At 41.2% G+C, this 17,659-nt stretch overlaps 1 protein-coding gene across 1 annotated transcript; it reads left to right on the plus strand.

Annotated features, from left to right (window-relative positions):
* Positions 1–1,270: 1,270 nt before the first annotated feature.
* On the plus strand, positions 1,271–15,803 carry LOC102692632 (cyclic nucleotide-binding domain-containing protein 2-like). Its single transcript, XM_015357201.2, has 12 exons — positions 1,271–1,457; positions 1,743–1,871; positions 2,145–2,222; positions 2,505–2,668; positions 3,712–3,868; positions 5,605–5,756; positions 6,391–6,529; positions 10,390–10,501; positions 11,177–11,405; positions 14,760–14,871; positions 15,278–15,340; positions 15,624–15,803. The coding sequence occupies exons 1-12, from the start codon at positions 1,398–1,400 to the stop codon at positions 15,801–15,803; spliced, it is 1,575 nt and encodes a 524-aa protein (XP_015212687.2). The 5' UTR covers positions 1,271–1,397.
* The last annotated feature ends 1,856 nt before the right edge of the window (positions 15,804–17,659 follow it).

Here is a 17,659-nt window from a genome sequence, read left to right on the forward strand (position 1 = left end):
AGAGGCATTTTGCTGGTGTTCACGTGTATAAAAGCAGTTGCTGCCATTTATATTTATTTGACTTTGTTTATGTTATAATATTTATGATCATGCAGTTGATAATATCATTCTAATTGAAAGGATCCTGTCAAATTCCATAACTTTCTAATGAATGCATTACCATACCAGTCATTTTCAATGTCAGATTAGAAGGGTGTGCTTTTGCACTGCATCAGAGAGGATTGTATATTGACTGGATTTTGGGAGGCACTGGCAGGCTATATCACAGACCGGAAAATCTCTCGTCCGTTGGAAAATTCTTGCCTTTGAGATGTTACTGAGCTTTGGTATTATAGGTAAGAGCTGCTCCTTACCTGCCTTGAAATCTAAATTTAAGATGAAGACTGAGGTGAAAGGTGAAGCTCATTTTGTACAGGGCCTTACTTTCTTCAGTCATTTAGTTAGCTATTAAATGACTAGTTTTCTACTTACAAAGTCGAGCATATTTGTTCATTACAAATATATCAAACCTTACACATATTTTTATGTTTTTTTCGTATATACTATGTTTTATTATATGATATTGTATTGGGTTTTTTTTTTTCACTTTACTGCACTTTCCTGTAGTGTGGGGCTCTTTTTAACACATCTTATTGTGGAGTTGGGGCTTCCAAAGTTAAATCAGCATTGCCTTTGTCAGTTAGAAGAAACATAATAGTGTAATTTCTGAAATCGTCAATATTCCAAGACATTAACGTAGAAGTGCAAATATTGCACAGAAATGTAATGCTTGGATTTCAATTCCATCTTTTAGAATAAAGGTAGAGGGGTAACTTCTTATAGCATTCAGATTTGTTTTCACTCTTGCTGAGTGTTGGAATTACCATAGTAATATAATCAATAGAAAAGATTTGTAGCATCATGTTTGTTTTTGTCTTGGCCAGTGTTTTATTAGAACGATCCTTTATTACTAATCAAATATGCTTTACAGCTCTATGTTTTTTCTCTCATTTCCTGCTTCCAAACTTCCGTTACTTCCAAACCTTTGAATGTTTGTCGATACTAACGTTTGATTCTCGTATCTCTTGCCTTCCAGCACAGACACACCCTGAGATACGCACGTACATACAGACAGATTTATACCCTGCCCCACACAGGCAGAACGCATTGGCATTATCACTAATCAGAGGTTGCAGTGTCACAGCTAGGAGGCTAGGCTTGTCAGTTTAATGAATAATCTGTTGCTACAAACAATCCTACCAGACCCCCAAAACGTGATGCAGTGGAAGGATTCTCCTTTGAAAACCTATTGACTCATCTGTCTGCTCTTCTTCGTAGTGATTCAAGTTGCAGTTTTAAGATATTTTAGACATTTATTCTCTCACTCTTTGCCAGGCCCTCAGGGTGAGGTTTCTGGAATGATGTTTCCCGGTGTCTTTCAGGCAGAAAAAGAGAACTGGGGAGGAAATGGCAGACTGGTGAGTTTCTCTGATGGGCCCCAGTTTCTTGTATGTGGGCTGCAATTTAATTTTAAGCTCCTCTTACAATAGTAAAGATGTGATGTGTGCTGCAGAGGAACAGTGAGACAGTGTGTGAATGTGTACACACACTTTTTGTGCCAGTGTATAACTGTGTATAACTATGAGCAGTGTTAACAGTATCTGTACAGTCTCCTGCAGTTTTAACACAGTCAGTGGTGCGTGTGTGGATGAGTGCTCAGTGAATGAGTGTGATCGGCTTGTCAGTGCCATTCTCTCCATCAGACCTTGCGGATGGTAGCAAGGAAGGTGGCTCTTCTCTCCTGTGTGATCCGAACCTTGATGAGCATTGCAGAACGAGCACTGGGGTTCAGATACTGGGCAGACCAGGGACAGCGCTACAGCACACCCACAGTGAGTACACAACAGCTAACTGAGCTTGGTACAGACATATTTGCAATGTAGTAAATACTCCAGCCCTAGTCTCATTCCTAAATTAATGCCTAATGACGCAGCTTCTGTATAAGGGACTGGATCAGCATACTAATACTGTATGCAATGTATATATAATCCCAGGTATATATGGCCAGTAGAATAATTATTGATGGAATTGTTAAAATGAAAAATTAATTTTAAACGAATCAATAAAATATTATTTATTTATAAGATTTTTGACTCCTGACCTAGGAGCAGCACCTGGGGGAGGCAAACTCTTTGGACACTGACCTCACCTTTGACTGCAGCAGCTTCAGGAGCCAATATGAGGTTAATCTACCTGTCCGACGGGGCAGGAGCCCCTGCTATCCCACCCATCTATGTTGTTTTCATTCTGTCTCGTTCCTCAGCTGTCTTTCTCTGACACTTCTACATGTCTGTTTCCCTTCTCCTGAAGTGCACACAAGCCCGACTGTCGCCTCTCTTGCACACTCCAGGTCTGTCTCTGTCCTGTTCCTGTCTTCCTGTGCCACCCCCGTCTCTCTGTGTCTATTCTTCCTGTCATCTCTATCAGTCTTCATGTGCTCCTGCCCTGCTGTTGTCTGTCTGCAGTTTCGGCTTCCAGCACGGGCCTTGTGCGCGGCCTCATGCCCGCCAGCGTGGCGCTCAGAGCCCGACCTGCGTTTCCTGCGCAGCACCCTGCGAACGCTGCCCAGCTTCCGACGCTACTCCCCCCACATGCAGCTCAAGCTGGCCAAGGTGATCCGCTATGAGAGGTGAGCTGCCAAGATTGGGGCACCCACACTCTTTCTCTGCAGTATGACGGACATAAAATGCCTCTGGCAAAGTACTGTCATGCCAGCAACTCATCTGTTGACGTGAGCACATGGAAGACAAGTAAAGAGCCACCTATCTCGTCTTCACCAAGCTGAGTCCTGTGCTCTGAATGTCTCGTGGTCAGATAAGGTCAGGTGATGTGTTTAACATCATAATACACAGCTTAGGGTGGCACGGTAGTGCAGTGGTTAGCATTGCTGTGTGGCAGCACTGGGCCCTGGGTTCAGTAATGGTGCTATCTGCAAAGAGTTTGTATGTTTAGGTGGATGCTGCACGTTGGTGCTGGTGGAAGGGAGTCCCCATTACCTGTAAAGCACTTTGAGTGAAGTAGCCAGAAAAGCGCTATATAAGTGTAAGGAGTTATAAAAATTATTATTATGTCCTCCCCACGTTCATGTGGGTTTTCTACAGGTGCTCTGGTTTTTGCCCATAGTCTAAAGACATACTAGTAGTTTAATAGGATTCTGGAAAATTGGCCAAGTGATGGGCTGGTGTCCCATCCAGGGTGTATCCTGCCTTGTGCCTGTTGCTTGCCGGGATAGGCTCTGGCTCCCTGAATTGGATGAAGCAGTTAGAAACTGGATGGATGAATACACAGCTTGCTAGGTGAGTTATAATGATTAGCAAGAACAGACAGTTTACAGTATGAGAATATTGGAACCTGTCATATCCTTAAGACATTATTGACATTATCCCAACCACAATCTATAAACCAACAATTCACAGCCACAGGAGAGACAGCATGCAGTGCTACAATCAGACAGTCACAAAGTAATGCTAAATAGACATATGCTTGCTAAAATTTAATTTCCACTTCATCAGAAAAGAGATTAAAATGATGAGTTATAATGTTCTTGTCTGTTCTTGTCATCCGTGCTCTCTCATTTTTCCCCATCCTGATTCGTCTCCAAACTCCTTTTTCCCCTCCGCACTCCCTCTCCCACTCCCTGTTTCTTCCCCTCCATCCCACCCTCTCCTCCAGGTTTGGGCGGGGCCGGGTGGTAGTGAAGCGAGGCCAGAGAGGCAGCAGCTTCTACTTTGTGTTCTCTGGTATCATTGCGGTCACTCAGGATTTGGATGGCAGCTCTGCCTTCACTGACCAAGAGCCAATCCTCATGAGGAAGGGGGCAGGCTTTGGGGTGAGTGAGTGGTTCATGAGTCAATCCTCAGGAAGAAGGGGGCGGGCTTTGGGGTGAGTGAGTGGTCCAGGAATCAATCCTCATGAGGAAGGGGGCGGGCTTTAGGGTGAGTGAGTGGTCCACGAGTCAATCCTCATGAGGAAGGGGGAGGGCTTTGGGATGAGTGAGTGGTCCACAAGCCAATCTTCATGGAGAAGGGGGCAAGCTTTGGAATGAGTCAGTCGTCCACCAGTTTAGTTTAGTTTATTTGTCATATGCACAAGTGCAATGAAATGCTTATTTGCATGTACAGTATGTTCCAACACAAAGACATTAAAGGAATCGCCACAAACATAAACACAGAAGAGCAGCAGCAATTACAACACGTTGAATAACATACAACTTAAAAAAAAACATCAGTGTGAGCCAGTGGTAGGGGTAATCAGTAATCTGACAGCTTATGGGAGAAACTGTTGCTGAATCTGGAAGTTTGTGCCTTTATGTTCCTGTAACACTTACCAAAGTGAAGGGGGGAGAAAGAAAAGTGAGATACCAGGATGACTGGTATCCTTAGCGAACCAGCCAATCCTCATGAGGAAGGGGGAGGACTTAAGGGTGAGTGAGTGGTTCATGAGCCAATCCTCATCAGGACGGAGGTTTTGGCATTACTGAATAGACCAGTGGTTTAATGCTGTGGTTTTTAAAAACCGTATATAATTATGTATAACTGAATTAGCTTAGAATCATTTAGTAGTAAGCAACCTTGTATGGATGGGTTAATGTCTTTACAAACTGAGGTAGCAGAGGGTTTGTTTCCTCCTGTTCCTGTTGTGGTTTGAGTCAATAAAGAAATCCAGAATGATTTAAATAGTGATTAGAATTATGTCAATAAAACGTATGAGGAAACTGTTTGAATGTTTATTTTTGCTGTAAGATGACACTGATACTATAAGAGATAACTTTGAAGACATATTACACTAAAGATAGGTAACACCCTCTCACAGTAAGTGAAGTGTTTGAGTTTGTTACTCACAGCAGAAAATTTGTTTCAGTGCCCCACAGATTTCACTAGGACCCCAAAAGATCACACATGCTTTTCACAAAAGACCCACTTTATCCACCTAAGTGGTGCAGAACTCACGTGGGTGACATGTGACAGCTATTATGCGACAGCAGCCCCACTACACAACTGATCAGAGAAACTGCTTCTCAAATTGAATTAACTTTAGAAAGGTCAGATTGTACAAATGCAGAGTGGACATTAATCAGAACACTGGGGTAAACACCCTCACTTTTCTAAAAATGCATTGGAATCTTTAATGACCAAGGCAGGACCTCAGTCTCTTCCAGTGGACAGAACCTTCCATAGCACAGTGTTCATCATCATCACAGCAGGACACTGGTTTGGAAATTCTTGTCCAGAGAGAAGATCACCTTCGGGTATACCCACACCACTTTTAGCAGCAACCTGAATTTCTCTGGAGGTCTCCCAACCCAGATCTGGCCAGCCCCAGCCTTACTTAGCTTCTGAGACCTAACAAGATCAGGCTACAAGGTGGTAATATTTCTGCCAATATTAGCTCTTAATGACTTGAAATAATTATTGGTCTAGTTATTCAAGGATAATGTGGACTTTATTTAGCCTTGGACAGAAGTAAACCATGAACCCTGGAGCCCCCTGATTAAATTTGCTAACTGATAATAATGAACCCTACGTGGCGGCAATTGAGTGAGTCAGTGTTTCCCCCCATGTGCAGGAGGTGGCGCTGTTGAAGGGCCTGAGGCGCAATGCCACTGTAGTGTGTGTGGAGGATACAGAGCTTTTGGTGGTGGACAAGGAGGACTTCTTCAGTCACCAGCTAGACCAGGAGCTACAAAAGGAAGCCCTAGAGAGATACAGCTTCTTCAGGTCAGATAACACGTAAAGAAACATGCTCATACATTTGCTAGACATTTAATCCCTGTCTCTTGTTTTCAAATACTTTACTGTGAGTTAATGTACAAATTGCATGAACTGAAGGAGAGAAATAATATTGAGTGTAAAAAGAAATGGCTCCATTTATGCATATAATTTTAGAAATCTAAAGTAAAATAAATAGCTGAATTATTGGAAAGGATTAGAGCAACTTTATTCTTTTCTAACACTTGTTTAGAAGATGATGCTAAACCATTAAGTCTTGTTCAACACTGACACAAACAGGAGTTACAGTCCTGTTGTCTATATATAGTATTCAATAAGCATGATTTACTCAAAGAACACGTTAGTGCTTTCTACTTTTTTAAAAAAACTTTAAATTAATACACTTTAATCTGGTTGCAAAGAAATTAAGCTTGCACAGCAGTGTATAGTTTTAAATTTTAAGTTCACAATTGTAGATGCAAATGTATGGGCAATTTACAGCAAATGCCATGTACCTGTATTAAGTTCTTAAATCCCAAAATGGTTCTATTACACAGGTTGGATTGTGGGTTCAATTGGGTCTTCAGGACTGTTTGGTGAAGAGAGCTGTGTAATTCCATCACGTGGCCATTCTTGTTCTCAGGTCCCTGGCCTTGTTCTCCAGCTGGTCAGATGCTGCTCTTGAAACACTGGCTGATCATTGCAAGACAGAGCAGGTCCATCATGACCAGGTGGTCCTGAGAGACAGCAGCTCCACCACCAGCCTTATCTTCATCACCAAGGTACTGCTCATGCACTGACATGTGGTCAATCTGGCTAGATTAGCTGGTGTTTTAATAAATTGTCCCTAAATTCTTGTGTTTTGTGCCTTTTGAAGGGGCGGTGTCCCAGCCAGAGTATAGTCCTTTCTTAGAGCCCTGTACTTCTGGGATAGGATCTAGGTTACGTAGGTTACCATGGTCTTTACAAAGAATAAACAACTTTCTCATTATGGATGAATGGTCCTGTCAGCACAAAATTACTTGGAATAAGATCACAAGTATGAAAAAGGAGCATATGTTGTTGTTTTATATAATAAAAACCTGCATCACTGTAGGAGTCCTTGCACTTAGCTAAGGCATCTGACTTTAATAAACATTGCCCTTCATCTTCTTACATTTTTACATTCACTCTGCTGCAGATAGCTCTTGTTTTAAGTTTAGCTCAGAATCTCTTCCTTACAATTTACTGGAGAGTAAATTTATTGAGACTGTGTAGAGATCAAGTATTGTAAAAAATGTAAGAGTCCATTTCATTCATTGGTTTTATTGTGTTACAGAAAACAATAATAATGTTGTTTCTTTATTAGCCCTATACAATTTCTTGCATTAGGAATTCATCTCTTTGCATATCCCAGCTTTTCTCCATGGAGACACAGACAGGGAGAGAAGCTTGGGGTCAGAGCACAGGGTCAACCATTGTACAGCACCCCTGGAGCAGTTACAGTAGGGTTAAGGGCCTTGCTCAGGGGCCCAACAGAGCAGGATTCCTCTGCCAGCTACAGGATTTGAACCAGCAACCTTTCAGTCACAGGGGCAGATCCTTAGCCGTAGAGCCACCACTCCACCAGCAAGGAAGACTGGAAACTAGTCAATCTAATCTATTCTAGAACATTCATCCTATTCTATTCTATATGTTCCATGGTGGGCTTCACCTCAAAGTGCAATACGGTGATCAGAGTAGATGTCATAAAGATGCAGTATTCTATTTCTAAACATTGAAGAGCATATTCCTTCAGGATTGTAACCAGTATTTTGCTGTCTGTTTAAGAGCTTAATCAAATACTGTAATGGATGATCAAAAACTCAAAGACCCTATGACAAACTTAAGGCCATTCACAACCCTTCATGATTCAGAGGACCAGACTATACACTCCAGTTCCTGCAGTGTTATATAAACAGAGATTGTAGGACTTCATCTGAATGAGACATTGATTTATTATAAGCTGGATCACATCCCAACTCCATCACAAGTACCAGCAATTCTGGTACCTGTTTATATGGTCGGGTTTACAGGAATAACCAATGGCAAAGTACAAAGAATACAAAGCTTTGCCCACATTTATAACCTCTGGTTAAGAATCCAGAGTGCTAGTCTACTCTTTAATGTTCCCTTTACCATACTGTGTTAACGTTGTCCAGGGAGGCCCCATTACTGTTTGGGACAGATTGATTTCTAAAAACCTTATTCTGTGTGAAACAGCAGCATAAAATCGATTCTGTTCAACATGACCAAGATACACCTACTGTAGCACATAACAAGTGTTTTAGCAACACTTTATCTACACTTCCAGCTTGTAAACAGTGTCAGATAGCCTGTGCTGATATCTGGTCACAGTCAAACACTTTGATGGAAGTTGAGCTTTCCTTGTGTGACAAGCTGCCCATTTCCTAGTAACTCAGAAAACATAGAAATTGTGCTCTGTGAAACTTTGGATGTAGTTCAGCTCCGTCCCTCAAGAGCCACAATCCAGAAAGCCTCAAATGTTTCATTACTCTCATAATCTGTAAAAAGTATTCAGTTCAATGATTAGAAGCTCAATAAAACTGAAAATCAGAAGGCAGTATAGATCTCAAGGACTGGTGCTATAGTCTGCTGCTTTAAAGAACTCTTCTGCTCCTGTCTGGCATCTAAAACATGCACAATGACAGCTAGGAGATCCTAAACTAACCCAATACTTTGATTGCATTATGTATTTTCCTTTGTCTAGAATATCGAATGAAGCTTTAGAATATACTTTAAGCTCTAAAATTCCAAAAGAAATGTAGTCGGAAATTAGTAGTTTCAGGCTTATAACAGTTGTTTCAGTTAATATTTTAATACAAATACAGATTCCATCCTCATGTTCAAGGTTTGAATAGTCCAGAAATTTACAAACATTTTAGTCTAGGTGCTTGTCTTAATAGCATAGCATAGCTACAGTATATGTCTTAATGAGGAATGATTATCTATACAGATTCTAACAGGACAGAACACAAGTAACAGAGACAACAAATGTCAAAGAGTTGTTTTTTCCTCACCAGTTTGTCTGTTTGTAGAGTAGGTCTGATAAAGAATAAGGTACCCACAGTTTAATCTGTTGTCCATCAGTGGACAGCTCACAGCAGCCTCTCACTAATCCACTGAACTCCTTAAACCAGCATCTTCATGGTCACAGAAACTGACAAAATATTTTTGTCCAAATATTAATATTCATCTTCCATAGGTTAATTTACTGTAACAATTAGAATTTGGAACAGTAATTTGCAAGATAGCTTTGACAACTGTTAGGAGTCAATCAAACATAATAATTTACAGTCTCACACATGGATTCTAAATACACAATGTATTGGTACAACACCAAACCATGCATAACAACCAACACATTTTATAGAATATTTTTGTGAAATTATCTGTTGTAATATTAAAGGTTGATCTTTCACTCATGGATTCCAAAGATCAAAGTTAATAATGTCAGAGTTCAAATATCGCTTATAATGTGTTATGGTCTACCTCATATGTTATATCAGTTTCATATACAGTAGTTAAATAACATTTATATTGTCACATACAAGAAAATTTGCATTTATTATCATGAGCTAAAATATCAAACATATTTGGAATAGTAGTTCAACTCTGGAAAATTATAATGTGAATGAAGAAATTTTATACTCAAAGATCTGTTGGCCAAATGTTTCTTGATGAAAAGACAGAGCTGTGCTTGGTTTGGTCCGTGTTCTGACTTGGCAGTTGTTTGCTCTGTGAATGGAGTGTCACAGTACTGAAAGAAGTAAAGAGTGAACTTTGTGTACTGTTACTTGCAGTGTATGTCTTTACTCTGCAAGGAAGTCAGCATTATCCTAAACTTCTGTGTTTAAAAGTCTGTGCACGGTCATCTGCTTTGGCCCAGCTGCATGTAAATAACAACTAGCACACAAAACACAAGATTTCTTCTGTAATCTTGGGAGGAATTATTTTCTCTACTGACTCTCTTGGCTTGGTGTCTTGGAGAAATGTTAAGTCCTGACTCGGACTGCTTGTAGTCACGTGGTTGGGAAAGTCAGATTGTCAGGGTAGTCTGAAAGAGAAGAAGGGAAGGTAGTCTGTCTTCCCAGACCTGCTTTGCCAAGGCAACAAAAAGATTATTAAAAGTGTAATAATATGCCTCACCGCTACAATATCAAGATAATACCAATAGCAGCATATTCACCCTTACAAAAGTACACCCTTAATACCAGATCCACATGCTTTGCAAAGGATATCCCTGAAGAGTAACAATGCTCAAACAGAGCACTGGCATTATGATTTGAGTATTCAGAGCACGTCAATGTTTCTGTTCATTTGAAGGTCCTTCTTAAACCTTTGGGATGAGTCTTTCCAGTAGGGGGCTACAGACACCTGCCTTATAACCTGTGTTGCACACATGGGGCTGAGGGATCCGAATGGGGATAGTCTTCTTTGTAGTTAGTAATTCTCATTAGGAAAAAAATGCACTGCAACATCAAGGAGAGACGAGCTGCCTACTGACTGAAAAGAGCAGGACATTGTGTGCAAAGGGAGTCAGTTCAGCTTGGGCTCAGAGGCAGGTGGAGAACACAACCAGCTTTCCTGTTCCTCTGTGCAGGGTCAGTGTGATGTGCTGCGAATGGTGGAGCTGAGCCAGTGCTCCTCCTATCACAGGTGGATCAGGCAGCAGCAGGCACTGCTGGACAAAACACAGGGCAGGACACTGACAGGTGAGACATCAAAGTGAGGGGAGAGTGAGAAAGAGTGCACAACTGAACAAGAACCAAGGGAAGACCGGTGAGGTTGACACAGAGCTAGAATACGTATTGCCAAATATTTTCAGCATTCATATGTGACATTTTCATCTATTTGTGAAATAATGAGGTTTCCGTGAATAGTCTGACATTAAACTTTCACAAATATAAAATAGAGATGAGTTACACAAGACCAGTTTTAGAAAATATGATTCTCTTTTCACATAAAGTCTGAGTTTTCTAGTTTAGGCATCTTCAGCCCTGGTATTTGCAGGTCACTATTGAATCACCATTGTCTTAAGATATGAATGAGTAAATCACCCATTGTGATCAATTTAATTGGTAATTTGTAAGTAATTAAGTAATTTAGAGATGCAGGACTAAATACTTCAAAGTCTACCAGTATTGCCAATCTTTAAAAAAAGGTGAAATATGAGCCTGACTGGACTGGGTCTCTCATGGACCAGGGTTGAAGACCTCATTTATAGTTGAACTATTAATTTATTTAATTGAACCAGATTAACCCTATATCCAGTTTTAATTAATTCAAAACCCTGTGACTCTCCTAGAGAAAAAGAAGATTTAGAAAAATGTAGTTCATATTAGACTTTGTATTCTTAAAAAGGAATAACAGTTACTTGTATTTCACAGAAAGTGGCGAGATAGAGAAGAAGGTGTCCCTCAGGCCTCAGGACTCTCCTGCAAGCTTGCCTGCTTCAGCTTCCCACTTCCAGGCCCTGTTTCCTGAGGTTGATGTTCTCCTGGAGTCCCAGGTTCTGGGGGACTGGGCAATAAGGGAACAGGCCTTCTCATTGTCTGATAGTGGAGAGAGTGAAAACCCAGACAAAAATACCCCCCCTGGCCAGGAATCAAGCCTCAGGTACAACAGCTGACAGGTTGAAAAGGAGACAACCTTATTTTAGTATTTAGTTGTTTTTAGTGGTAAAAAACACAATGCTAAGGAGGTGCTGGAGTCCCCTAGCAGAATCTGTCTGTTACTCTGTACCTATATAGTGGTAGGAGCTGTGAACTCCTGGTGAATCCACATGCTAAACCCTAACCTTCATGCTTGCTTTAGCACAGATGCTTCTCCCTCTCGGTACTTAACTTCCATCTTCTGTACCAAACTCCCTGATGAGAAAGGAATGTTTGAATTGTTCTCTGAGTCCTTGCGTTTCTTGAGAAACTACCTCAAATACAGGAGACGGGGGGGTGTAGAGAAAAGTATATATAAGTTGTGTAGAGCCATATCCCCTCTGAGCAACAACATGATACAACAATAAGCCTCTAATGTGTAGCTCCTTGTATGCATATAATAAAACTTGGCTTGACAAACAGACACCTCAGGCTCGAATCTCTTGGTTTCTACAAAGGGAAATAATATATATACAATAAACTTCAAAGGTATTTGGACAGTCAAACGTATTTTTGTCTTTAGAGCCAAGCCATTTTAACTGTAATAATGAGAGTAATATGAATATTAAGGACAATATATACTATTTTTAGATAATTCTATGTACACGTTTGATCATATCAGAATAAAAACATTTTTTATTGTTCAACTTAACAGTAATATCAAGAGATCACACATATTAGGAGAAATTTTAATATAAATTAAACTTTATATTTAATTACAAGACAACTACATTTTCTTAATAATAATTAGATCCATTACATAACCGAGAGCTCAGGATGGAAAAATAAACAACAGAATGCAGCTCTTCTACAATTATTTGATCGTTTCAAAGTGAAGGCAAAAGTGATTTAAATAATGTATTCAATGACATATAGCTTTAGTGTTTAAAGTTTAAGTCATCCTTTCTTCTCTTGTTACTCAATTGTAGGCAATGTAATCTGCAGGACCACTTGTAATTGAGTTCAAGTAGGGAGCTGCATCAGCCTGTGTAGGCTGCAGAGGAACAAGTAAAGGTTTATTCCATGCTGAAAAGAGAAGAAAAGAAACGCAATGTTTCAGCTGCAGAGCCTTCTTCGGGTGTTTCTTTTCTTCACTTTTCAGCATGGAGTAAACCTTTACTTGTTCACTTGAAATTGATGCTGTTACATATTTTTTAAGACTCAAAAAACAAAATGAGCACTGCTGCCAGCAGATGGCAGTAGAGATTCATTTCTTGAGCAGCCCTGGTGTATGTCATTAATGATCTCTTGACTGTCTTGAGAAAGGCTTGTGGTCTGACAGACCCCTGCTGTAGACTACTTGAGAGAAACACAGGTTCATCTTCAATATAGAGGTCCACACTCAATCATCCTCCATGAGGCAGAGATCTCCAACCTTACAGCTAGTATACATGGTACCTTCCTTCAGTGTGTTTCATTTGCACTTCTGGTTTAACCTGAGATTGAATTGTACTCTGAGATCATAATGATTCTGGGCAGGTTATCACAGTGTAGGGATGCTGTTTTTCATTCACGCCATTCCAGGAATTTCAACTGTCCTGTACTCTGGATACTAATAATTGGTATCAGTGTTATGATAAGACAAGATAAGGTCACTTTATTGGCCATATACAATTTCTTGTATTTGGAATTTGTCGTTTTTCTCATACCCCAACTTGTTCTCCATGAGAGACACACAGACAGGGGAGAAACTTGGGGTCAGAGCACAGGGTCAGCCATTTATAGGGCACCCCTGGAGCAGGTGGGCTCAGGGGCCCAACAGAACATGATTCCTCTGCCGGCTGTGGGATACGAACCGGCAACCTTCCAGCCACAGGCGCAGATCCTTAGCCACAGAGCCAACGCACAATTACTTCAAAACTAGCAGCTAAAGATCACTCAAAAAAGTACGGCAGGGGTTAACAACCATAATGTCTCTCAGTTCCAAATTCTGGGTGAACTCTCCATGATCCAGTTTTAAATTAAGATAGCTTCATTAGACTGTTTACTTTGTTTTGTGCTCTTGACCTGTTTCATAATTTAAAACTTCACCTATCGAAACTTAGGGGAGTGAAAAAAAATAGGTTCAAATCAGCAACTCACTAGTTCAGCCTAGTAAATTAAAATGAAAAGGAGCTTTTGAAAGAAAACCAGAACACACTGGGGTATAAGGACCACGACTGGAAAGCTCATAACAGTCAGATATCGAATACTGTATATTCCAAGCCGTTGCAGAATACGCTTGTTTGTTGTTGTAAAAGCATTTGAGTCTAATAACTAATGCACTCCTGTGCCTACTAACCTCTCTACAGCTCATTTAAATACTGTATCACAAATTCACAAACCATAGAATCTTAGACATAGACACAACCCTATCCACCTGGCTGCTGAAATACCCTGTTTGCTGATCCTGTGGATTGTTTAATTTAACGTGGCCAATCAGATAAGTTCTTTCTTGCCTGTGAAATCTCATTCTACAGAAGGCAAATCAATCAAGTAAGTCCAATTTGCCCCCTAGCAGGAGGAGGTTGCAATCAGCTCTCATTTTTCACAAGGGCCTTAATAATTACATTGATTTTCAAACAATTGAAAATCAATTCACTTACTGTATCGTATATCCCTTTAAATATGATATAACATTAAATCCACCCATCCATTTTCTTATCGCTTGATCTCAAACAGGGTTGTGGGAGAATTGTAATCCATCCCAGCAGGCACATGCAGAAGGCAGGATACAGGAATGCCAGTCCATCACAGGGCACACACAGACACAAACACACACACTTACTGCAGTTACTCCACCTGAAGAAGGCTCCACAGCCGAAACGTTGTGTTCTCTTTCTTCTTTTTTTCAGCATGGAATAAACCTATTACTTGTTCCTTTGCAGCCTACGCGTGCTGACGCAGCTACCCACCTGAACTACTACCACTTACTGCATACCAGGGCCAATCTATCCAGAAGCCAATTAACTTGCCAGTGTGTTTTTTTGACTGTGGGAAGGAACCAGAGCACCCAGAAGAAACCCACATGAATACAAGGAGAACATACAAACTCCATGCAGATAGCCCCCCAGGAATTGAACCCAGGGCCCCAGCACTGTGAAGCAGCAATCACTAACAACCTCGCCACTGTGGTGGCCTACCTCATATACTATATATTAATATATTATGTATGCTTTTATATAAAGGAAGTGATGAACAATTGAAGAGTTTTTGTACATAAATGAATTTAAAGGGTCACTGTAATATCAGTCTTTATGTATTTATTGTCATTCACAAGTACAGTGTATCACAGTGAAGGATTTGGTGACCGGTCTCAGTAAGGCCTGTGTCTTTGCAGGAAGGAGATCGTTCCATCAAAGGAGGGTGCCGGCACCCCAGGCGGACTCCCCAGGGAAGTAGAGGCAGGGGTGTACATGCGCATCGACACGCTGAAACATGGACAGCACTTTGTAAGTCTCCTGTCCCCTCTCTCTGTGTTCTCTTAGAGCAGTGAGCCGGAGTTCATCTAGAGGTATGCCTTTCTTTATCTTTATTTATATCAGAAATTATTCAAGGTTTGAAAGTACTTCATAAGGATATGATCACTTTCCAACGAGTACCAGAGCCTTTTTCTATATATAGGGCATCCATGATAATATATTTAAAAATGTTTTTGCAAAACAGCTCAATTGTTTCAAGGTAAAGCTATCAGCGTTCAGTTTATGCTTTTGACAGCAAGTTAAAGCTACAGAGAAAGACAGAGCATTTTAATCAGGTGAAGGTGAAGTGAGAAGCAGAGTGTTCACTGCTCCATCTCACAAAGCCAGTGTTCTTAGGGTTCACTGACCACTCACTGTCCTTCCTGTCCTTATCCAGACGGCAGTAGACATGGGATACATCCAGAGCTGTCTGGAGAGAGAGGGCAAGCTGCCGCAGGAGGTACAGTGCATGCAGGTGGTTTCTTGGCTGGGCTCCAATATTGAGATCCTGGACAATTTTTAAAACAAAGTCACAGTTCTGTATACAGATCAAGTCACATGGCTCTGTAAGGCCATAGAAACATCCGTCTTTCATTAAGGAACAATCACATTAACATTTTACAGTTGCCTTAGCTTGTGTTCATCAGCTCGGAGGGCAGTACTTGGACAGAACACGGGGATTGAGAGAAACTGCCAAAGTCACACAGCCTCCCAGCCTCATTTGTCTGTGTGTTCTGACATAGCGCCCTCTGTGGGCAACACCAGCACACTGCAGAGACCCCCGCGGCATGGTCATTGTCAGCCAGGGGGCAGAGGTCATCCGTGTGAAGCTGGAGAAGTTCAGTGAGTTGACCGACTGGGCGACCCTGGAAAAGCTCATGCGAGCAGACCAGCCCTACCCGAGGTATACATCCACTGAATGAGATGCAGTCCTGTGTAGTGCTTTGGTACGACTTGCTCCCTATATTATGGAACTAAATTAGTCAACCAATTGAATATTTAAAAAAGTAGTTTTGCCCAAATCCTTCGTGGAGAGCATTGATAAACAGTATAGGGGTTTGAACAGGAGAGGGTGACGCTGATGGAACGGTTGTAGTTGGCAACCTCTGTTGGTAAGACAGACAAAGAACAAAGTTAAAAAGGATGGGAGCAGAATCTACATTAAATTGCTGGTCAATTTCAGCATATTGATAAAAAATTGCCTTCAATTGCAATTCAAAATAAATGTACTTAAATGCAGGTAAAACCACCTAATTAGAACAACATGGGAAGGTCTTTAAGCTTTAAGCTTTGAGGAACTAGAATTTGGGGTTCTGGCAGAATTCCTTCAGATGGAGAACCCCCAGTTCAAATACATTTCATTCAACAAGGAGTCCAGTTCACCAAAAGATTAGCAACTATCCCCTCTCAAAGTTTAAGGCCATTCTGTCAAGCTGAACCATGTTACACCCTTCCACTCCTGTGCAAATTGAATATTATAATACGTTATGTCAGTTTTTAGATTACTTTGTACACAATAGCATCTCAAACAAAATGATTGATAGTGAGTAGCAGTGGGCGACAGGCCAGGCCGCAGGTTAGCGCACTCTAACTGCCCTCTCTGCTGCAGTGACGATCAGCTCAGCCAGGTGTTTCTGGAGCAGAACCGCTGGCGGGTGTTCAAGAGTGAGGTGCTGAGCAGCGTGGGGAGGGAGGGCACTCCGAATTTCCCTGGTCTGATGAGGAGGAGGAGAAGAGGGGGGAGGAAGGATGCACAGAGGAGCAGCGAATGGGAGATCAATCGAAGAGGCCTCCTGTTCCTCACTCACCCTACTTCAGCACAAGGAAAGGTCAGACCCTGAGCCGCCGACGAGCAGGAGACACTCTTTCAACATAAAAAATGAGAGATAACTTAACATCTGGCCTGTTTGGTAGTTAGTGGTTTAAAAGAATAAAGTTTTCCATCAAGCCATTTGTTGAAGGATGCCAGGGTATCAGCTTCAACAGCATGGCTGGGTGACTTGTTCCATACTCCCTCAACCCTATGGGTGAAAAAATGACTCCTGTTTACTGATTTAATACATAAAAAACTACATATCCAGGGTATCCATGTAGCTCAAATTATACTGCAGTACACTGAGAGGGCAAAGCAAGTTTAGTACTTCACTTACAGCCACGAGAAGCAATTAGAAATAAATCAAGCTGAACTGCATCAAGATGAGACTATGGTATCTGAGTGTTTTCATTTAAAAATATAGGGGGGTGCTAGCCACATTATAAATGTATGGTACATAACAAAAGTTAAAGGACATTTAATACTTGATTGCATATTAAACTAGAGAACTTTTGAGTCTACACTAACTTCATATCAGGACTCCTATCCTACATTGGGATAGATTATCCTGAAATAACAGATATTCTCCTTTTTAACCACAAAAGAGAGTTTTTAGTACGACCCTCAGAAGCGATCAAACGTGTTCATATGGTCACAGACAGGTTGTCCATTCAGCCCACATGGTTTTTTACTCTGTGCAGGTATGGGCTGCACCCGGTCCTCAAAAAGAGCTCCCGACAGAGGAGACAGCGCCCCCTAGAGCACTGAGACTGATCCACGCCATCGCCATCCCCAAGATCAGTGGGAAGAGCAGAGATTATTGACCAGGACAAAGTGGACTTTTCTACGGTCCAGTAGATTGTTTTTTACTGTCTACTGTGTTCTCTCAGAGGGTAAAAAGTGATAACACATCGACATTTCAGGTTTTATGAGCTACAGGCCAACATACAAATTATGCTGACCAAA

The sequence above is a fragment of the Lepisosteus oculatus genome, chromosome 10, assembly GCF_040954835.1.
Source record: "Lepisosteus oculatus isolate fLepOcu1 chromosome 10, fLepOcu1.hap2, whole genome shotgun sequence".
In the NCBI taxonomy this organism is placed as follows: Eukaryota; Metazoa; Chordata; class Actinopteri; order Semionotiformes; family Lepisosteidae; genus Lepisosteus; species Lepisosteus oculatus.